A 22584-nucleotide genomic window follows, 5' to 3' on the forward strand; every position below is an offset into this window, starting at 1 on the left:
GAAGGAAAATGGCATTCTGGCTATAATTATGATCCGATCTAATTCAGATTCGGCAATCTGGTAGATATGGTCATTCTCTACGATAATGCGTTTTTAGTTATCGTATCTTTAAAAATGTGCCTGCCACAGATTTTGTCCTTTGTGTGGGCGGAAGGGGGCGGGGCGACTTTGGAAATCCTTGTAGCAGTGTGATATCACATGAGTCTGGAAACCAATTTGGTTGCCCAGCTCTTATATGTAGTCTCTGAGATCAGGCGCTCAACAGCGCAGCGACACGCGCGACGCGCGACAGACAGACAGCGCGGACAGCAGACTGGCTATATCGCTCGGCTATTGTGCTGTCAAGATATATATACTTTATGGGGTCGGAAACGTTCCTCTCTGCGTTACACACTCCACTTTACCACAAACTAATATACCCCTTAACTCTTTTTTGGTACGGGTATAAAAATCATATTTGTTATTTTACGAATCGCATCAAAAGTGACAATATAACGTACGAAAACGAAACCAAAGTAAACTAGCGTCATATTACAGGTTAGCAGGGCCATAGATACCCTGCAATGTATCTACTTCAACTACGGCGTGTGCAGCTCACAACGACGCTCACCAGCCCCGCGTCGCACGGGTTGGCCCAAACACCATTTGCGGCAAAGCCCCATTGCACTGGCCCGGCGCACCCCCCAGCGACGCCAACCGCGCCCCCGCGCCAGCCCCCCCCCCGACGGGGCCACTTTACACCCCCAGCTTACAGCCTGCTTTCGTGGTTGGCAAAGGTGGGTGAAAAGCCCGAGGAGCCGAATTATCGGCTGTATGCCCAAGGGGGAGCGCAAGTCCTCCTGCTACGCCCTACGGGAACTAGGCCCTGGGCAGGTCCCAAACCCTGCCTGATCGCGGGGCAATGTTGAGTCCTGGGCCCCTGCTACGTGACCCCACCTCCGCTCCGGCTCAGCCAAAGCAAGCTGAACAGTCCCGAAAAAGCCTGGAGACCGGCGTATTCGTCCCGGGGTTCTGGTCATGCTGCCGTCGAGGCTGCCTGAGCCGCCGTCCGAAGGCCACCCCCGGTTCCCCAGGGGACCCAGTGTCAGGGGCGCCACTCCGGCAGGTGATCGGGTCGTCTCGCGGTGCAATACACCCACTCGTCCTCCGAGCGGTCCTACCGTGTAGTGGCTAAAAACAGCGCTTCCACCTCAAGGAAACTATAAACGGAGGACGTGCGAGTCGCTTCTGGGGACGCGACTCTCTATACCCGGTCACTATACATTTTGGCTATGTTTTTTAGTGAAAAAAAATGTCTTACTGCTACTTGTACCTACATCTACATATATTATGTATATCTACATCTAAGTGTATACGTACCATTTAGCTACTCCCCGCGGGGTTGCCCCGTCGCGGCAGAGTGTGCGAGCGAGAAGGAAAATGAGTTGCATGGTCGTGGTCAGGAGGGGGCAGGGAAAGCAACTGAAAATTAATTTCTTCATTCTGGCTATAATTATGATCCGATCTAATTCAGATTCGGCAATCTGGTAGATGTGGTCATTCTCTACGATAATGCGTTTTTAGTTTTATCGTATCTTTAAAAATGTGCCTGCCACAGATTTTCGTCCTTTGTGTGGTAAGAAGGGGGCGGGGCGAAATTTTGAAATACACTTGTAGCAGTGTGATATCACATGAGTCTGGAAACCAAATTTGGTTGCCCTAGCTCTTATAGTCTCTGAGATCTAGGCGCTCATCGAGACAGACAGACGGACAGACAGACATGGCTCTATCGACTCGGCTATTGATGCTGATCAAGAATATATATACCTTATGGGGTCGGAAACGTTTCCTTCTCTGCGTTACACACATCCACTTTTACCACAAATCTAATATACCCCTTAACTCTTTTTTGAGTACGGGTATAAAAAGACCTTTGAGGAATTTTGGCGTCGGGTGGTAAACCTATATTACCCGAAGTCCAGAAGAAGCCCCATCATCAATGCCGACGGAGTCAGGCGGGATACTCCAAATCAAAACGTTTGGTTCTATGAGCTTGCCCAGGCCGCAAACAAGGAGGTCCTTAAAATTGCAAGGTTGGGTGGGCAACGTGTACAAATGGAGCTGCTCAGGAAGAAAAACGGCGTGAGGCAATGCTTTCGCTGCCTGAAGCGATCGGTATGTGGTAGGTGCTCAAGGGATCACTGGTCAGGTGCCCCCAATTGCAATGCCAACACAGTTGAGGACCTCTGCTGCTCGAACTGTGGGGGGAAGCATCCAGCATACGACAGATCATGTAAAATGTACGTAATGATGCAGAGAAATCGCCAACCGACCCTGAATACTGCACCGCAGAGCCAAGAAAACACCACAAAGGGCTAGAAGGGCGATGAATGTCCCCTCGATGGCTGTCCAGCGAGGGATCTCGTTCGCGGATGCATACAGGTTTAATCAGCACCGGCATGGCTCCAAGAAGGCCAACAGAACGCATCATAACTCCCACAGGACTACAACAGCTCCTTTCCGGTACTCCAAGGCAACCGCAGGCAGCCCACCTCCCACGCCCAAGACCAATTCCCTCCCCCTGGTCTCCTACTGGATGCAGGGACCATTACTGTTATCCTGCAGGGAACACAAAAATCCGTGGGAGATCTCACAGTAGCAGTTGCAGGGATCCTGCAAAGCTTGGACCAGCTGCGAAGCACAAAAGCACCTCTTCCCTTATACACATCCCAAGATTCACAATGATGTCGGACCTACGGATCGGACTCTGGAACGCTCGCAGCATTGCTCACAACTCCAACGAACTGGCGCTATTCTTGCGTGCTCACAATGTCGACGTGACATTGTCACAGATAGTCAGCTGATAGAGGGAAGGCATTACACGATGGATGGCTACGATGTATACAGAGCGGATCACCCGAGCAACAGGGCCAGAGGAGGAGCTGCCGTCCTCATAAAGAGTGGAATAACGCACTACCACCTGCACGTGGTAAGATTAGGGCAGATCCAGCTAGTAGCGGTCGACACCCAGCGTGGAGAAGTACTGAACGCAGCCGCCTAGCTACCACCATCGACCCCTTGGACCAGTGAGGAGTTCGACAGCTTGCTTAGCCAGCTTTGAACCAGGTTCATCATTGGGGACGACTTCAATGCTAAGCACAGAATCCTGGGCAGCTACAGAGGAGACCGGAGAGTAGCGGCACTGCACGACGCCCTCACAAACTGCGCGGCCCAAGTACTAGCGACGGGTAGCCCAACCTTTTACCCAAGTAGTCGCCGTTTCACGCCCTCAAGCCTGGACTTTTTCGTATTCAAGTCGATCCCCAGCTAAGCTCTGACCACTTGCCACTAATCGCGAAACTAACGGCTACACTCCAGATGATCCCTGTTCAGCCCTGTTCAGAGAAATTCTGGAAGGCTCCCTGGATCTAAACACGGAGCTGAGGACCACCGAGGAAGTGGAATTGTGGCCAAGGCCATTTGTGGCCAAGGTCTGCGAGGCTGCTGCAGATGCTGCCCCACAAGGTCACTAAGTCGCTCAACCGTCGCATACTGGAAGTCACAATAGCGTGACGTCGAGTGAAGTCGAAGGACTACTGCTTTTAAAAAAAAAGGCTAAGGAAAAAATTCCTTTGCACCAATGACCGCAGGGTGGATAGACCCTTCACGAGAGTAGCCAACAGACTGAGGAAAAAGCTAGCCCAGACCCCAGGAAAGGGCAATATAGATAACAGAGTGGCAAAAGTGCTGCCCCTCAGAGCGCTTTTGTACCTGTTACAAATACTGAATGCAACGCTGAGGTTGAGACACTTCCCCAAAGCATGGAAAGCCGCGCAGGTTGTCATGCTGCATAAACCCGGCAAATCCCCTGGCCAAATACAGGCCAATCAGCCTGCTCCCCACTTTTGGAAAGCTCCACGAGCGCTGCATTCTTCGCAGATTATTTGACAGCCCATGCGTAAATCGAGCTATATCATCACAAGAAGCAGTACGTTGTAGCAGCGTATCTGGACATCCAGCAAGCATTCGACAGAGTTTGGCACGACGGATTACTTGCGAAGATAAAACCCCAGCTGTTCCTGATTACACTACTCGACACGAGTTTTTCTCAAGTTACAAAACCAACTTTTTCTTAAAGATTTAGGGCTTAGAAATGAAAGAACTTTTTTTAGAAGAATTTTTTAAATCTGTTATTTTTTTTAAAGCTTTTTTCAGAGGTAGCTCCTCTTTTTTCACGTTACTCTAGTATATTACGTCTGCTTGTAAAGAAAATATTGCTATTTTGAAAAGATAATTAAGACAGCTAGAAGATAATCCCAAACACTTTGTGATTTCAGCTTACCATCTGGGAAGAAAAAAGCATTGAAATGCAAAAATGATGATTTTTTTGCGGTATTTTTTACGAAATTTTGACTTTAAAAGCTCAGGAATAGTAAAACTGCCTCACTGCCAATTGGCAACAAAGGAACGCGATCAGGTACCAAATGTACAACCCTTTTTCGTTTGCTTTGTTCCCAATTGGCAGTTGGCAGTTACCTTCGAAAATTTATTTTTTGTTAATTTTTTAGGTTTTGTTAATGCATTTTAGCTCCAAATATTCTCCATAGATTTTAATGACCCCTAAATAATGTACCTATACACAGGAAAAATAGGGAACACAATATATAATTTTGTTTTGTACTTTTCCTGAGTTTTTAAAGTAAAAAAGTCGTAAAAAACACCGCAAAAAATCATCATTTTTGCATTTCAATGCTTTAAGCTGAAATTACAAAGTGTTTGTTTACTTCTAGCTGTTTTAATTATCTTTTCAAAATAGCAAAGTTCTTTACAACCAGTCGTAAGATACTAGAGTTATGTGAAAAACAGAAGCGCTACCTCTGAAAAAAGCTTAAAAAAAAATACCAGAATTCAAAAGTTCTTCAAAAAAAAGTTCTGCCATAGAAAAAAAAACGTAATTCTTAAAAAAAATTTAAAATCTTATATCTATAAGAAAAAGTCGGTTTGGATCCTTGAGGTAAAAAAAAGTTGGTTTTTGTCGAGTAGTTTTGTTGGAAGCTTCCTAAAGAACAGAACGTTCCAAGTCGCACAGAGCGGAGCAGTTTCCACGGTGAAGGTGATTGAAGCCGGAGTCCCGCGAGGCAACGTGCTAGGGCCAGCGCTGTACAGCGTTTTGACGCACCATATGCCTAAGGATAGCCTTGACAATACGTCCCAGCCAATCGATGTGAAACTTGCCACATTTTCGGACGTCCTTTCAAGGGCCAACTGCGTTTACGATGCCACGGTCAACCTCCAGCGGTACCTTAAAAGGTTTGAGAACTGGGAATGTAGGTGGAATATCAGTGTGAACCCTGAGAAGTGTGGTAGTGACACACACGTTTAGGAAAGGAACTTGCCCTGGGGTATTTATTCATGGCGAGCTGTTGGAGCAGCGGAAGGAAAATAAGTACCTGGGAATCACGATGGACACCCGCCTGAACTTTGTCAGCCACACAAGGATGTTCAGAAGTGCCTTGGATAGCAAGGCTTAAAGACTCTACTGGCTTCTTAAGCCTAACAACAAGCTCAGCCTGGCCAACAAGATCCGCATATATAAGGTAATCCGCCTGCATGGAGGTATGGCATCCAGGTCTATGGTATCGCTGCGAAAATGAACCTGGACAAGATCAGTGTGTTTCAGAACAAGACCCTCCGAAATATCTGTGGTGCTGAATGGTATGTCCGTAATAGAGACATCGCCAAACACCTTGGGGTCCTATCAGTCGGTGACATTATTAACGAACAAGCCACAAGATACTTGACCAAACTAAGGAGCCACCCGAAAGTCCTCGTTAGAAGATTGGTAAGTAGCAGAACCAGGCGAAGGTTAAACCGCATCGATTCGTCCGACTTGGCCACCAGGAATATATAAATTATTGTTGCACAATCTCCGTTTTCATCCGTTGGTCCCGCATCTAACTTAAAATAGTAAATTGTAAATAGAAATTGTCCTTGACCCTCAACAAAATTTGCTAATAAACAGATTTAATGTGCTAATGCCACAGATTTTCGTTCTTTGTGGGGTCGGAAGGGGGCGTGGCGATATTTTAAGACACTCTTGTGGCAGTGTGATGTCACATGAGTCTGGAAACAATATTTGGTTGCTCTAGCTCTTATAGTCTCTGCGATCTAGTCGCTCATCAAGACGGACAGACGGACATGGCTATATCGACTCGGCTATTGCTGTTGATCAAGAATATAATTATATAGAGTGGAAGTAAATTGGTTGACCAACTCTCCGAAAATAATATCTTACCGTTTTGCCGTTGCTGACCCACTACATGTAGCAAAATTAGAAATACATACAATTTTATTTATGAGTAGCTTATTTTTTAAGAGTAGATGCCGCTAAAAAGTTCATGGCTAAAAGTAATATCTGATAATCTAATAATAATATTATTATCTTATCTAATATTCCCCTTAACTCTTTTTGAGTACGGGTATAAAAATTAACTTAATGTGCTAATTAATACAAGAAATGTGGTCTGACTGGTTTCTCATATCTTACAATTTTTATGATTGACGTCAAAGTGAGGGTCTATTTTATTTGATGCATCAGCTATTGCTTCATTTATTTTTAACCTAATATCCATTAACTTGGAATTGGCAGCCGCGGCGGACTCTCCTTCATTGTCGACCCGGTGCCACGGTCGCATCCAAGGACTCTCGAATTTGACGTCTTCTCGCCCTCGGCTTTCAAACCATTCCTTTTACCGTCTTAAGCTTAGTTTTGTACCGTGCGTATTTAAATTAATAAATAACAAATAAGGAGTTGTACGCCATGAAATCCATATTCTCGGCCTTCTTCATTCAGGTCGATACAATAAAATTTTTTAACATAACTAGTATTAAAAGTTCATTACTTATTTTTTAATTGTTAAATTTGTTTTTAGGTGAAATGGCATGGAGCGAACTTTTGTCAAATTTATCAACAAATCCTTATTTTGGTGCTGGCTTCGGTTTGTTTGGAATCGGCGCTGGTGCTGCAATATTAAGAAAAGGCCTTCAAGGGGGAATAATTCTGTTTCGTCGACATATGATGATAACTTTAGAAGTTCCCTGTAGAGATAAATCATATCAGTGGCTATTAAAATGGATAACAATTAAAGGAGCCCGCAAAACTCAACATTTAAGTGTAGAAACAAACTTTATCCAAAACGACAATGGCCAAATTAAAACTAGCTATGATTTTATACCAAGTATTGGAAAACACATATTTAAATATAAAGGAAATTGGATTCAAGTGGAGCGGACTAGAGAACAGCAAACATTGGACATGCACATGGGCGTGCCTTGGGAATCGGTGACATTAACAGCATTTGGAAACAATAAACAGATTTATTCTGATATTTTAGATGAAGCTCGCTATTTGGCTTTACAAGCTACCGATGGTAAAACTCTTTTGTATACTGCTATGGGCGCAGAATGGAGGGCTTTTGGTCATCCCCGACGACGTCGTCCAATTAGCTCGGTAGTATTAGATCATGGAGTTTCTGAAAAGATTATTGGTGATTGCAATGACTTTATTCAAAGTTCTATTTGGTATACTCAACGGGGGATTCCTTATCGTCGTGGATACTTACTTTACGGACCCCCAGGTTGCGGAAAATCTAGTTTCATAACTGCTTTGGCTGGAGAATTGGAATATAGCGTTTGTTTATTGAATTTGTCTGAAAGAGGCCTTACCGATGATCGACTTAACCATCTTTTGAATGTAGCACCAGAGCAAACCATAATTTTACTTGAAGATATTGATGCAGCATTCGCTTCTCGGGAGTTAACTTTGCAACAAAAATCTGCATACGATGGCATTAACAGAATAACTTTTAGTGGATTGTTAAACTGTTTGGATGGGGTTGGTTCTACAGAAGCTAGAATTGTATTTATGACAACTAATTATTTAGATCGCTTAGATCCAGCATTAATACGACCTGGAAGAATTGATTTAAAGGAATATATAGGCTATTGTACTCAATATCAATTAGAAGAAATGTTTAAAAACTTTTTTGATAAGACGGAAATATTAAATTCTGTAGAATTTGCGCAGCGTGTAAAATCGTCTGGCCGTCCCGTAAGTCCAGCTCAAATTCAAGGTTTTTTTATGAAACATAAATTATCTTCCCCACAAACTGTTATTAATTGTAGTGAAGATATTTGGGAGAATTGTTTAAGCATTAATAAATAATCCACTTTTCTTAATCCGAACCATATAGTATGTCTTTATTTTATTTATTTATTTATTATTGAGCGGCACTGCAGCAGCACCTTTTCCTGAGAATAATAGAAAGGGCCGTTCCGAGCCCTTATTTAAACCAACCTCAAAATTGAATCTGAAAAAATAGGTCAGGGCAACAACAAATAGTGGATTCATCTGAACAGGTGTGGAAGCCCGATTTGGTAATCGATAAATATCTGTTAAACATAACAGAGGGCTTTTTGTATGAGCTGGCACTAACGCGTGGGTATAACAGCAGTGAATTTTTCGCTTAACAGTACAGGGAGTAAGTAAACGTTCGTTGGTAATTCTCTAAGATACCGCGTTTTCAGTTTCTTTGTATCTTCAAAATTGTGGCTGCCACAGATTTTCGTTCTTTGTGGGGACGGAAGGGGGCGAAATTTTAAGATACACTTGTGGCAGTGTGATATCACATGAGGCTGGAAACAAAAGTTGGCTGCCCTAGCTCTTATAGGCTCTGAGAACTAGTTGCTCATCGGGACGGACGGATGGACAGATGCACTATGGGTAATTTTTTTTTGGAGTTCTACACGCGAATTTTTCGAGTGCGGACGCGTCGAACAGCTGCTCTGCATAACAAACCCAAAATCGCGATAGAGACCTGCGGAAAATACGGCAAATTAACACAGGCGTTGCTGACACCGCGTGCTCACCTGGGAGGATCAAGGCACCCACTTTCCTGGCTCCGAAAACCGGGCTTCTCGCCGCTCTTCCACGGTCACCCAAAGGGGCAGGGAGGGGCTGGGGCTCACGTCGACTGCGCTCTCGGCCTTTTCACTCAACGCCGAGGGGCTCCCGCCTTTTTTCTTCTTTTCTTCTACGATTCCCATTTTCTCGGCTGCTTCACATTTTTCACTCCAGGCACCTCAGCTGTGCAACTGGTATACCAGGGCTGGAGAGCGCATGTCGCTAACCAGCTGATCGAGTGCAGTGCTGTGAAGGGACACTAGGTGTCAAAGCAGCCAGCTCTTGCCAGCGATCGCTGCGGAGAATTTGTAGCACCCACATCAGCTAGCTTCTGCCAGCGACCTTACCGGAAGGGAAGTACTGCCTAACCCCTAGGCGGAAAACGTTTATATACAAGCAAGACACTCCGGTATCCTCACGCACGTTTTCACACCACTGACTGGAAGCACCGGGGAAGCCGAAGGATCGGCTACCAGGGAGGAACCGGCTAAGGCCATGGATCCGGCCGCCAGCCAGCCAAATCACCTCCGCCCAGGCGGCGCCTAGGCCGGCAGGATGCTCGGGGGCTCGAATCTGGCCCAGCTCTCAGACTCTGACGACCTGCAGGCGTTCGCTCAGAGAGCGAAAATTGCAAGGTCCCCCTCTGGGTCTGCACCCCATTGCGACGCGAACATGGACGCCGACACGCCCAAAAGAGGCAGGGAGCAAGGTAGCCCTGCTAGCACGGAAAGGGCGAAAAAGAAGAAGAAGAAGGTCCCCAAAAGCCTACAGGCCTTGGCGTCCGAAATGGGAGAGATCCTAGACGGGCTGGTCCTCGAGATCATAGAGAGGAGACCGGCAGCGCGGTACATTAACCAGGCGACAAGGGACTCTATAGTAATCCTTAAAGAGTTGCACTCGTCAATGTGCGCGAGGATTCAAGAGGAGCAGCTCAAAGTCCACACACCTGAGACGGCGGACCAACAGACATCCCCGTTCGTAGGCAAGCTAACGGAGGCATCGACACAAACGGTAGAAGCACCGCAGGCAGAGACATGGTCTACTGTCAGCAGCAGGCCCAGAAGCCGGCCTAGCCAAGCGCCGGTAGTACGACCAAACAGACCCAGAGAGACTACATCCCACCCGCCCAAGCGTAATAGGCCAGACGCTATTATAATTGCCACTACAGGAGACCTGTCTTACAGCGACATTCTCAGGATGGTGACCAGGAGGGATGACGGCAAGCTGAAGGAAGTCGGCAACAATGTCGACAGAGTCCGACGGACAGCAAAGGGGAATGGCTAGAGCTGAATGGTGCGCTAAAGGAGAACACAGCCCAGCTAACGGAGGATATAAGCCAGGTGCTTGGCACTCAGGCAGGCGTCCGGGCGGTGGTAAGCGAAGCGTTTGTCGAGATCCGCGACATCGACGACCTAGCCACGAAGGAAGAGATCGCCGAGGCAATGTCTGCCCAATTGGAGCATCCGGTGGGTGTAGGAAGCATCAGGGCCCTGCGCCCGGGATACGGAAGTTCGCAGGTGGCTATCGCTGGACTCGCGTACCCATTGGAGAAGCGTCTCACTGAGGTGGGCAAAATAAAGATTGGCTGGACGAGATGCAGGATCGTAGAACGATCAGGCCAGAGGCGCTGCTTTAAATGCCTAGAGTTCGGGCACATTGCAGCTAGGTGTACGAGCAACATCGACCGCAGCAACTGCTGCTACAAGTGTGGAAAGAGTGGCCACAAAGTAGCCGGATGCACGGACGAGCCAAGCTGCTTTCTCTGTGCAGAAAAGCATCCGGCAGCGACTGACCACATAGCTGGCAGCAAGAGATGCCCGGGTAGACGAGCAGATACTAAGAAACGGATAGCAAAGTGAGGTTTTTGCAGCTAAACCTGAACCACTGCGAAGCTGCGCAGAATCTACTCTGCCAGCTAGAGAAACTACAGCGGATGTGGCAGTTCTCTCCGAACCATACCGCAGAACCAGCAACACCAACTACATTCTTGATAGCACGAAAACGGCAGCGATATGGGTATGCGGGCACTCCACCCCCCAAGCTGAGTCTGTTCGCAGGGGAAACGGCTACGTAAGAAGAGCCAAGGTTGGCCAGTTTTGGCTGTACAGCTGCTACCTGGCACCACGCCTATCTATCCAGGAGTTCGGAGCCATTCTCGATGAGATAGCAGACGACGCTAGGGGACGGCCAAACATCATCATGGCCGGCGACTTTAACTCTTGGTCAGAGGAATGGGGATCGAGGTCCACCAACGCTAGAGGTCGCACTCTCATGGAAGCCTTTGCCACTCTAGAGCTACAACTTCTCAACACCGGATCAGAGCACACCTTCTCCCGAGCTGGGTTGGGATCTATCATCGACCTTACCTTCTGCAGCACCGATCTCTTTGGGAGAACAGCGTGGGGACTCAGCAGCGCATACACGGCTAGTGACCACAACGCTATCATCTGCAGCATCGAGGCCCACCCACAAGGGACAGCTCTCCAACCAAGGACGACCTTCAATGCCAGAACCCTCAGGCCGGATATCTTCTTGTCAGAGCTGAGCATTCCCGAGGCCCCGGGAACCGCAGAGGACTGCGCAACGAACCTCATCGGCGCATTGACAACGGCATGTAGGGCAAGCACAAGGCAGCAAAGAAGCCACTCTCGCCACCGCGAGCCGGTCTTTTGGTGGAGCATGGAGATTTCCGAGGCTCGCACCGAATGCATTCGTGCTAGAAGACGCCAAACTCGCGAGAGGGGATCCCAAGCCTTCCCATTGATGTCCCAGGAGTACGCAGCGAAACGCCGTGCTCTTAAAAGGCTTATCCGAGGAAGCAAGAGGAGAACGACCCCTGGGGCCTCGCCTACAAGGTGATAGTCAAGAAGCTTAACGCGGTGAAGCCCCTTACCACGGCTGACCCCGTTAAAATGAAAACCATCGTCGAAAGCCTCTTCCCTACCGTCGACCCAGCTGTCAGCCCGTCGCGAACTCCTTATCGCCACATCGGATGGAGCGACATAACGGAGAGCGAAATCCTGGAAATCGCTGGAGCAACCCCAACCGGCAAGGCGCCAGGCCCGGATGGCATCCCTGACACCGCAGTCAAGCTGGCAATGACCGCGCACCCGTCGGATTTCGCGCAGGCTTTCAACATGTGCCTCCGTGAAGGAGTCTTCCCAACGCCTTGGAAGCTCCAGAAGCTAGTCCTGCTGCCGAAGCCTCAAAAGCCTCCCGAGGACCCCTCGTCGTACAGGCCCATCTGCCTAATCGACAACGTGGGCAAAGCACTGGAGCGCTGCATTTGCAGGAAGCTCCAAGCCGAAATTGCGCAGGCAGGTGACCTGTCCCCCATGCAGTTCGGTTTCAGGAAGGCAAGATCGACAACTGACGCGATCCGCATAGTGACGGACATCGCGGCAAAAGCCATAGAGGGCACCAGGTGGCTTGGAGGGCGGAAGCAGTACTGCCTCATTGTCACATTGGATGTCAAAAACGCATTTAATTCGGCGAGGTGGGACGTCATCCTCAGGTCCCTCAAGCGGCTGGGAATCCCAGACTACCTGGTGGCCATTATCGAGGACTACTTTCAAAGCCGGAGGCTGCTGTACGACACCGACTGCGGCACCGTGGAGTACCAGGTCACATGCGGCGTTCCCCAAGGCTCTGTCCTCGGCCCGACCCTCTGGAACGTAATGTACGATGCTATCTTCAAGCTACAGCTCCCTGCCGATACTCGGACAATAGGCTTTGCAGACGACGTCGCGTTGGTAGTGGTTGCCAAGCACCTCGGAGAAGTGGAGGCCAGGTGCAACCAAGCGGTGGCCGTGATCCAAGAGTGGCTGACATCAGTAGTCCTAAGGCTGGCTGATCACAAGACGGAAGCGGTGTTGATTTCCAGCCGCAAGAAAGTGGAGGTTGCGACGGTGCGTGTCGGCTCCGTCGAGATCACATCCTCGCGAGCAATCCGCTACCTTGGGGTACTGCTGGACACTCGCCTCTCCTTCCGCGAGCACCTCGAAGCAGCCAGCAAGAAGGCAGCAGTCCTAGGCAGGGCCCTGTCACGCATGATGCTGAACACGAGGGGACCCAAACAAGGCCGCAGACCCCTGCTTCAGTCAGTCCGAAAGGCGGTCATGATGTACGCAGCCCCAATCTGGGCTGAGGCGGCGAGGATCAAGTCCTACAGGAAGGGGCTAGATGCGACGCACCGGTTGGGAGCCGGAACCGCATCGATTCGTCCGACTTGGCCACCAGGAATATATAAATTATTGTTGCACAATCTCCGTTTTCATCCGTTGGTCCCGCATCTAACTTAATATAGTAAATTGTAAATAGAAATTGTCCTTGACCCTCAACAAAATTTGCTAATAAACAGATTTAATGGGCTAATGCCACAGATTTTCGTTCTTTATGGGGTCGGAAGGGGGCGTGGCGATATTTTAAGACACTCTTGTGGCAGTGTGATGTCACATAAGTCTGGAAACAATATTTGGTTGCTCTAGCTCTTATAGTCTCTGCGATCTAGTCGCTCATCAAGACGGACAGACGGATATGGCTATATCGACTCGGCTATTGCTGTTGATCAAGAATATAATTATATAGAGTGGAAGTAAATTGGTTGACCAACTCTCCGAAAATAATATCTTACCGTTTTGCCGTTGCTGACCCACTACATGTAGCAAAATTAGAAATACATACAATTTTATTTATGAGTAGCTTATTTTTTAAGAGTAGATGCCGCTAAAAAGTTCATGGCTAAAAGTAATATCTGATAATCTAATAATAATATTATTATCTTATCTAATATTCCCCTTAACTCTTTTTGAGTACGGGTATAAAAATTAACTTAATGTGCTAATTAATACAAGAAATGTGGTCTGACTGGTTTCTCATATCTTACAATTTTTATGATTGACGTCAAAGTGAGGGTCTATTTTATTTGATGCATCAGCTATTGCTTCATTTATTTTTAACCTAATATCCATTAACTTGGAATTGGCAGCCGCGGCGGACTCTCCTTCATTGTCGACCCGGTGCCACGGTCGCATCCAAGGACTCTCGAATTTGACGTCTTCTCGCCCTCGGCTTTCAAACCATTCCTTTTACCGTCTTAAGCTTAGTTTTGTACCGTGCGTATTTAAATTAATAACTAACAAATAAGGAGTTGTACGCCATGAAATCCATATTCTCGGCCTTCTTCATTCAGGTCGATACAATAAAATTTTTTAACATAACTAGTATTAAAAGTTCATTACTTATTTTTTAATTGTTAAATTTGTTTTTAGGTGAAATGGCATGGAGCGAACTTTTGTCAAATTTATCAACAAATCCCTATTTTGGTGCTGGCTTCGGTTTGTTTGGAATCGGCGCTGGTGCTGCAATATTAAGAAAAGGCCTTCAAGGGGGAATAATTCTGTTTCGTCGACATATGATGATAACTTTAGAAGTTCCATGTAGAGATAAATCATATCAGTGGCTATTAAAATGGATAACAATTAAAGGAGCCCGCAAAACTCAACATTTAAGTGTAGAAACAAACTGTATCCAAAACGACAATGGCCAAATTAAAACCAGCTATAATTTTATACCAAGTATTGGAAAACACATATTTAAATATAAAGGAAATTGGATTCAAGTGGAGCGGACTAGAGAACAGCAAACATTGGACATGCACATGGGCGTGCCTTGGGAATCGGTGACATTAACAGCATTTGGAAACAATAAACAGATTTATTCTGATATTTTAGATGAAGCTCGCTATTTGGCTTTACAAGCTACCGATGTTAAAACTCTTTTTTATACTGCTATGGGCGCAGAATGGAGGGCTTTTGGTCATCCCCGACGACGTCGTCCAATTAGCTCGGTAGTATTAGATCATGGAGTTTCTGAAAAGATTATTGGTGATTGCAATGACTTTATTCAAAGTTCTATTTGGTATACTCAACGGGGGATTCCTTATCGTCGTGGATACTTACTTTACGGACCCCCAGGTTGCGGAAAATCTAGTTTCATAACTGCTTTGGCTGGAGAATTGGAATATAGCGTTTGTTTATTGAATTTGTCTGAAAGAGGCCTTACCGATGATCGACTTAACCATCTTTTGAATGTAGCACCAGAGCAAACCATAATTTTACTTGAAGATATTGATGCAGCATTCGCTTCTCGGGAGTTAACTTTGCAACAAAAATCTGCATACGATGGCATTAACAGAATAACTTTTAGTGGATTGTTAAACTGTAAACTGGTTGGTAAACTATCAATTAGCAAGAAATGTATTTATGAAAACTAATTTTTGATAAGACGGAAATACCCACGCCCCATTAGGAAGTTCCAGCTAGAATTTGCGCAGCGTGTACAAATTCAAGGTTTTTTTATGAAACATAAATTATCTTCCCCACAAACTGTTATTAATTGTAGTGAAGATATTTGGGAGAATTGTTTAAGCATTAATAAATAATCCACTTTTCTTAATCCGAACCATATAGTATGTCTTTATTTTATTTATTTATTTATTATTGAGCGGCACTGCAGCAGCACCTTTTCCTGAGAATAATAGAAAGGGCCGTTCCGAGCCCTGATTTAAACCAACCTCAAAATTGAATCTGAAAAAAATAGGTCAGGGCAACAACAAATAGTGGATTCTTCTGAACAGGTGTGGAAGCCCGATTTGGTAATCGATAAATATCTGTTAAACATAACAGAGGGCTTTTTGTATGAGCTGGCACTAACGCGTGGGTATAACAGCAGTGAATTTTTCGCTTAACAGTACAGGGAGTAAGTAAACGTTCGTTGGTAATTCTCTAAGATACCGCGTTTTCAGTTTCTTTGTATCTTCAAAATTGTGGCTGCCACAGATTTTCGTTCTTTGTGGGGACGGAAGGGGGCGAAATTTTAAGATACACTTGTGGCAGTGTGATATCACATGAGGCTGGAAACAAAAGTTGGCTGCCCTAGCTCTTATAGGCTCTGAGAACTAGTTGCTCATCGGGACGGACGGATGGACAGATGCACTATGGGTAATTTTTTTTTGGAGTTCTACACGCGAATTTTTCGAGTGCGGACGCGTCGAACAGCTGCTCTGCATAACAAACCCAAAATCGCGATAGAGACCTGCGGAAAATACGGCAAATTAACACAGGCGTTGCTGACACCGCGTGCTCACCTGGGAGGATCAAGGCACCCACTTTCCTGGCTCCGAAAACCGGGCTTCTCGCCGCTCTTCCACGGTCACCCAAAGGGGCAGGGAGGGGCTGGGGCTCACGTCGACTGCGCTCTCGGCCTTCTTTTTTCTTCTTTTCTTCTACGATTCCCATTTTCTCGGCTGCTTCACATTTTTCACTCCAGGCACCTCAGCTGTGCAACTGGTATACCAGGGCTGGAGAGCGCATGTCGCTAACCAGCTGATCGAGTGCAGTGCTGTGAAGGGACACTAGGTGTCAAAGCAGCCAGCTCTTGCCAGCGATCGCTGCGGAGAATTTGTAGCACCCACATCAGCTAGCTGCTGCCAGCGACCTTACCGGAAGGGAAGTACTGCCTAACCCCTAGGCGGAAAACGTTTATATACAAGCAAGACACTCCGGTATCCTCACGCACGTTTTCACACCACTGACTGGAAGCACCGGGGAAGCCGAAGGATCGGCTACCAGGGAGGAACCGGCTAAGGCCATGGATCCGGCCGCCAGCCAGCCAAATCACCTCCGCCCAGGCGGCGCCTAGGCCGGCAGGATGCTCGGGGGCTCGAATCTGGCCCAGCTCTCAGACTCTGACGACCTGCAGGCGTTCGCTCAGAGAGCGAAAATTGCGAGGTCCCCCTCTGGGTCTGCACCCCATTGCGACGCGAACATGGACGCCGACACGCCCAAAAGAGGCAGGGAGCAAGGTAGCCCTGCTAGCACGGAAAGGGCGAAAAAGAAGAAGAAGAAGGTCCCCAAAAGCCTACAGGCCTTGGCGTCCGAAATGGGAGAGATCCTAGACGGGCTGGTCCTCGAGATCATAGAGAGGAGACCGGCAGCGCGGTACATTAACCAGGCGACAAGGGACTCTATAGTAATCCTTAAAGAGTTGCACTCGTCAATGTGCGCGAGGATTCAAGAGGAGCAGCTCAAAGTCCACACACCTGAGACGGCGGACCAACAGACATCCCCGTTCGTAGGCAAGCTAACGGAGGCATCGACACAAACGGTAGAAGCACCGCAGGCAGAGACATGGTCTACTGTCAGCAGCAGGCCCAGAAGCCGGCCTAGCCAAGCGCCAAGCGTACGACCAAACAGACCCAGAGAGACTACATCCCACCCGCCCAAGCGTAATAGGCCAGACGCTATTATAATTGCCACTACAGGAGACCTGTCTTACAGAGACATTCTCAGGATGGTGACCAGGAGGGATGACGGCAAGCTGAAGGAAGTCGGCAACAATGTCGACAGAGTCGACAGGGAGAGCTCTTGCTAGAGCTGAATGGTGCGCTAAAGGAGAACACAGCCCAGCTAACGGAGGATATAAGCCAGGTGCTTGGCACTCAGGCAGGCGTCCGGGCGGTGGTAAGCGAAGCGTTTGTCGAGATCCGCGACATCGACGACCTAGCCACGAAGGAAGAGATCGCCGAGGCAATGTCTGCCCAATTGGAGCATCCGGTGGGTGTAGGAAGCATCAGGGCCCTGCGCCCGGGATACGGAAGTTCGCAGGTGGCTATCGCTGGACTCGCGTACCCATTGGCGAAGCGTCTCACTGAGGTGGGCAAAATAAAGATTGGCTGGACGAGATGCAGGATCGTAGAACGATCAGGCTAGAGGCGCTGCTTTAAATGCCTAGAGTTCGGGCACATTGCAGCCAGGTGTACGAGCAACATCGACCGCAGCAACTGCTGCTACAAGTGTGGAAAGAGTGGCCAAAAAGTAGCCGGATGCACGGACGAGCCAAGGTGCTTTCTCTGTGCAGAAAAGCATCCGGCAGCGACTGACCACATAGCTGGCAGCAAGAGATGCCCGGGTAGACGAGCAGATACTAAGAAACGGATAGCAAAGTGAGGTTTTTGCAGCTAAACCTGAACCACTGCGAAGCTGCGCAGAATCTACTCTGCCAGCTAGAGAAACTACAGCGGATGTGGCAGTTCTCTCCGAACCATACCGCAGAACCAGCAACACCAACTACATTCTTGATAGCACGAAAACGGCAGCGATATGGGTATGCGGGCACTCCACCCCCCAAGCTGAGTCTGTTCGCAGGGGAAACGGCTACGTAAGAAGAGCCAAGGTTGGCCAGTTTTGGCTGTACAGCTGCTACCTGGCACCACGCCTATCTATCCAGGAGTTCGGAGCCATTCTCGATGAGATAGCAGACGACGCTAGGGGACGGCCAAACATCATCATGGCCGGCGACTTTAACTCTTGGTCAGAGGAATGGGGATCGAGGTCCACCAACGCTAGAGGTCGCACTCTCATGGAAGCCTTTGCCACTCTAGAGCTACAACTTCTCAACACCGGATCAGAGCACACCTTCTCCCGAGCTGGGTTGGGATCTATCATCGACCTTACCTTCTGCAGCACCGCTCTCTTTGGGAGAACAGCGTGGGGACTCAGCAGCGCATACACGGCTAGTGACCACAACGCTATCATCTGCAGCATCGAGGCCCACCCACAAGGGACAGCTCTCCAACCAAGGACGACCTTCAATGCCAGAACCCTCAGGCCGGATATCTTCTTGTCAGAGCTGAGCATTCCCGAGGCCCCGGGAACCGCAGAGGACTGCGCAACGAACCTCATCGGCGCATTGACAACGGCATGTAGGGCAAGCACAAGGCAGCAAAGAAGCCACTCTCGCCACCGCGAGCCGGTCTTTTGGTGGAGCATGGAGATTTCCGAGGCTCGCACCGAATGCATTCGTGCTAGAAGACGCCAAACTCGCGCGAGGGGATCCCAAGCCTTCCCATTGATGTCCCAGGAGTACGCAGCGAAACGCCGTGCTCTTAAAAGGCTTATCAGAGGAAGCAAGAGGAGAACGACCCCTGGGGCCTCGCCTACAAGGTGATAGTCAAGAAGCTTAACGCGGTGAAGCCCCTTACCACGGCTGACCCCGTTAAAATGAAAACCATCGTCGAAAGCCTCTTCCCTACCGTCGACCCAGCTGTCAGCCCGTCGCGAACTCCTTATCGCCACATCGGATGGAGCGACATAACGGAGAGCGAAATCCTGGAAATCGCTGGAGCAACCCCAACCGGCAAGGCGCCAGGCCCGGATGGCATCCCTGACACCGCAGTCAAGCTGGCAATGACCGCGCACCCGTCGGATTTCGCGCAGGCTTTCAACATGTGCCTCCGTGAAGGAGTCTTCCCAACGCCTTGGAAGCTCCAGAAGCTAGTCCTGCTGCCGAAGCCTCAAAAGCCTCCCGAGGACCCCTCGTCGTACAGGCCCATCTGCCTAATCGACAACGTGGGCAAAGCACTGGAGCGCTGCATTTGCAGGAAGCTCCAAGCCGAAATTGCGCAGGCAGGTGACCTGTCCCCCATGCAGTTCGGTTTCAGGAAGGCAAGATCGACAACTGACGCGATCCGCTTAGTGACGGACATCGCGGCAAAAGCCATAGAGGGCACCAGGTGGCTTGGAGGGCGGAAGCAGTACTGCCTCATTGTCACATTGGATGTCAAAAACGCATTTAATTCGGCGAGGTGGGACGTCATCCTCAGGTCCCTCAAGCGGCTGGGAATCCCAGACTACCTGGTGGCCATTATCGAGGACTACTTTCAAAGCCGGAGGCTGCTGTACGACACCGACTGCGGCACCGTGGAGTACCAGGTCACATGCGGCGTTCCCCAAGGCTCTGTCCTCGGCCCGACCCTCTGGAACGTAATGTACGATGCTATCTTCAAGCTACAGCTCCCTGCCGATACTCGGACAATAGGCTTTGCAGACGACGTCGCGTTGGTAGTGGTTGCCAAGCACCTCGGAGAAGTGGAGGCCAGGTGCAACCAAGCGGTGGCCGTGATCCAAGAGTGGCTGACATCAGTAGGCCTAAGGCTGGCTGATCACAAGACGGAAGCGGTGTTGATTTCCAGCCGCAAGAAAGTGGAGGTTGCGACGGTGCGTGTCGGCTCCGTCGAGATCACATCCTCGCGAGCAATCCGCTACCTTGGGGTACTGCTGGACACTCGCCTCTCCTTCCGCGAGCACCTCGAAGCAGCCAGCAAGAAGGCAGCAGTCCTAGGCAGGGCCCTGTCACGCATGATGCTGAACACGAGGGGACCCAAACAAGGCCGCAGACTCCTGCTTCAGTCAGTCCGAAAGGCGGTCATGATGTACGCAGCCCCAATCTGGGCTGAGGCGGCGAGGATCAAGTCCTACAGGAAGGGGCTAGATGCGACGCACCGGTTGGGAGCCCTGCGAGTTTGCTGCGGCTTTCGAACCATCTCGGAAGATGCGGCCCTAGTCATCGCCGGAATGCTCCCAGTGGTGGACCTAGCCGAGGAAGCTAGGGAAATCTCGTTGGAGCTCGACGTTCCCGCTCAACATCGTTCCCCGGCAGATAGGAGACGTATAAAGACGGCAGCGAGGGAAAGAAGCCTAGCTAGGTGGCGGAACCGCTGGGCCACATCACAAAAGGGAAGATGGACTCATACCCTAATTCCGGACATCAGTAGGTGGGTCAACAGGAGGCAGGAGAAGTCAACTTTTGGCTAACCCAACTCCTAAGCGGGCACGGCTGCTTTAGAAGCTACCTCCATAGATTCGGGCACGACGACGACGCAAACTGCCCGATGTGCGGTGTCGAGGAGACCGCGGAGCATATACTCCTCACCTGCCCAAGGTTCGCAGAGCAGCGGTTGAACATAGGTGGAGACTCGCTTAGCGCGGGTGCCCTCACGAGCGAGATGCTTCGCAGCGAAGACTACTGGTCCCGAGTATCTGAGTACGCATCAGAGGTCATGCGGAAGCTGAGAGAGCTGGAGCGGCTGCGCAACGGCAACGAAGGAGGGGTCTAAATCGACCCGCCAGTCCCCTGCGAAGCAAAGCTTCGCGGCAGTCCCGCAGGTTTCTGGCACCACCCCCCCTTTTTCCACCCTTAGTTATAATCTACTGTTACCCTACTGTTACCCAATAATAAATGATATAAAAAAAAAAACTATGGGTAATTTTACCCCCTTTTTCTGGCTAAAACCCATTTTCTGAAAGTCGGAATATTAAAATAAGTTTTAGTGCAACGCATTCACAATACTTCAATCTTTATTGTTGCATAACAGAAATCTTGATAGAGGGCGCCACAACAAAAGAATCAGCTGATAAACACAGCTGTTTCATTTGCAAATCACATGCTTCTGCAATATAAGGTTTTTTTTGCTAACTTTTGTGACGGCACTTCGGCCGGGGTATGCTCGCCGCGCCGGGGTTCACAGAAATTTATTTGATCAAGAATAAGGCGACACAAGTAAGAGGGCAAAAGTAGGTGGTTATTTTTATTGATTTAAGGATACAGAGTCGAATGTGGTTCTCTAGAGGATCACTGGCTCGTTCTCGATGTCTTCCTTCAGGGTCGTCAGGGCCGCACGTGGCTAATCGCAGCGTGCAGGTCGGACCTGGCGGGGATCGGTCGTGGAGGATAATGCGCTCCGAGAGAGCAGAGTTGCGGAGTATAATGCGCTCCGGGCGAAGTACTCGTGGCGGAGGATAATGCGCTCCGAGAGAAGTGTTCGTTGCGGAGGATAATGCGCTCCGAGAGAAGTGTTCGTTGCGGAGGATAATGCACTCCGAGAGAAGTGTTCGTTGCGGAGGATAATGCACTCCGAGAGAGAAGAGTTGAGGAGGATAATGCGCTCCGAGTGAGAAGTCGGTGCGGAGGATAATGCGCTCCGAGAGAGACGGCGGTGCGGAGGATAATGCGCTCCGAGGAGAAGTATTCGTTGCCGAGAATAATGCGCTACGAGTGAAGTGTTTGTTGCGGAGGATAATGCGCTCCGAGTGAGAAGTCGGTGCGGAGGATAATGCGCTCCGAGTGAGAAGTCGGTGCTAAGGATAATGCGCTCCGAGAGAGACGGCGGTGCGGAGGATAAGACGCTCCGAGAGAGAAGGCATTGCGGAGGACAACGCGCTCCGAGAGAGAAGGCGTTGCGGAGGACAATGCGCTCCGAGGAGAAGATTGGGGAGACAGAGGAAAATGCGCTCTGAGTAGGAAGGGGAAAGCCGGAGGGCAATGCACTCCGACGAGGAATCCGAAGAAAACAGCAAAGATTACCGGGTAGAGGAATCGTACGCTCTAACACGGTTATCAATGCATTCCAAAGGAATGGACGGTATATAGCAGGGAGAGTTGTGTTCTAGAGGAATCGTGCGCTCTGAGAACCACAGCAATCAATGCTTACCAAAAGCCTTGGGGAGCGAATCAACCCTTGGCAGTCCAAGAATGGAATGGTGCTGATGGCTCTGGCGTGGCTGCTTTTATTGCCAAAAGTCAGTGTTCGGCTAAGCGCCGGCCGGGGGCAGAGCAAGCTACACCACCTCCTGCGCCCTCCCCCCAAAATCGTCGCACGAGGCTGTGGGGGGCTCGTGCGCGCGCCTCGACTAGCCAAAACGTACAACTATCGGGTTGGCCAGGACCTGCTACTTGTTATACCTTTATACAAAACCATATTGTCGCAACACGGTCCACCCGGGTCCGCCTGTCTACCCCCATTC

The 22584-nt window shown here is 49.2% G+C and overlaps 2 protein-coding genes across 5 annotated transcripts in view; both read left to right on the forward strand.

Moving 5' to 3' along the window:
* LOC111076213 (mitochondrial chaperone BCS1) overlaps nt 1–8223 on the forward strand; it is a 93508-nt gene extending 85285 nt beyond the window's left edge. For all 4 annotated transcript variants that reach the window (XM_022369904.2, XM_022369901.2, XM_022369902.2 and 1 more), the window contains exon 2: nt 6912–8223. In XM_022369904.2, the coding sequence (XP_022225596.2) occupies nt 6917–8203 (1287 nt within the window). In that variant the 5' untranslated portion in view covers nt 6912–6916 and the 3' untranslated portion in view covers nt 8204–8223. The remainder of the gene's footprint in view (nt 1–6911) is intronic.
* Nucleotides 8224–14201: 5978 nt separating this feature from the next.
* Nucleotides 14202–15403, forward strand: LOC121405072 (mitochondrial chaperone BCS1-like). The gene is made up of 2 exons (XM_041595669.1): nt 14202–15198; nt 15292–15403. Exons 1-2 carry the CDS (start codon nt 14217–14219, stop codon nt 15381–15383), a joined length of 1074 nt encoding a protein of 357 aa, XP_041451603.1. The 5' UTR covers nt 14202–14216; the 3' UTR covers nt 15384–15403.
* The last annotated feature ends 7181 nt before the right edge of the window (nt 15404–22584 follow it).

This window comes from Drosophila obscura, unplaced genomic scaffold, assembly GCF_018151105.1.
Source record: "Drosophila obscura isolate BZ-5 IFL unplaced genomic scaffold, ASM1815110v1 contig_137, whole genome shotgun sequence".
NCBI classification, from domain to species: domain Eukaryota; kingdom Metazoa; phylum Arthropoda; class Insecta; order Diptera; family Drosophilidae; genus Drosophila; species Drosophila obscura.

What these genes read in the sequence shown, in the direction of transcription:
- LOC121405072 (XM_041595669.1), top strand. Translation starts at nt 14,217, where the DNA reads ATGGCATGGAGCGAACTTTTGTCAAATTTATCAACAAATCCCTATTTT. An exon ending in ACTATCAATTAGCAAGAAAT is followed by an intron (nt 15,199 to 15,291) that starts GTATTTATGAAA and finishes TACAAATTCAAG; the next exon opens with GTTTTTTTATGAAACATAAA.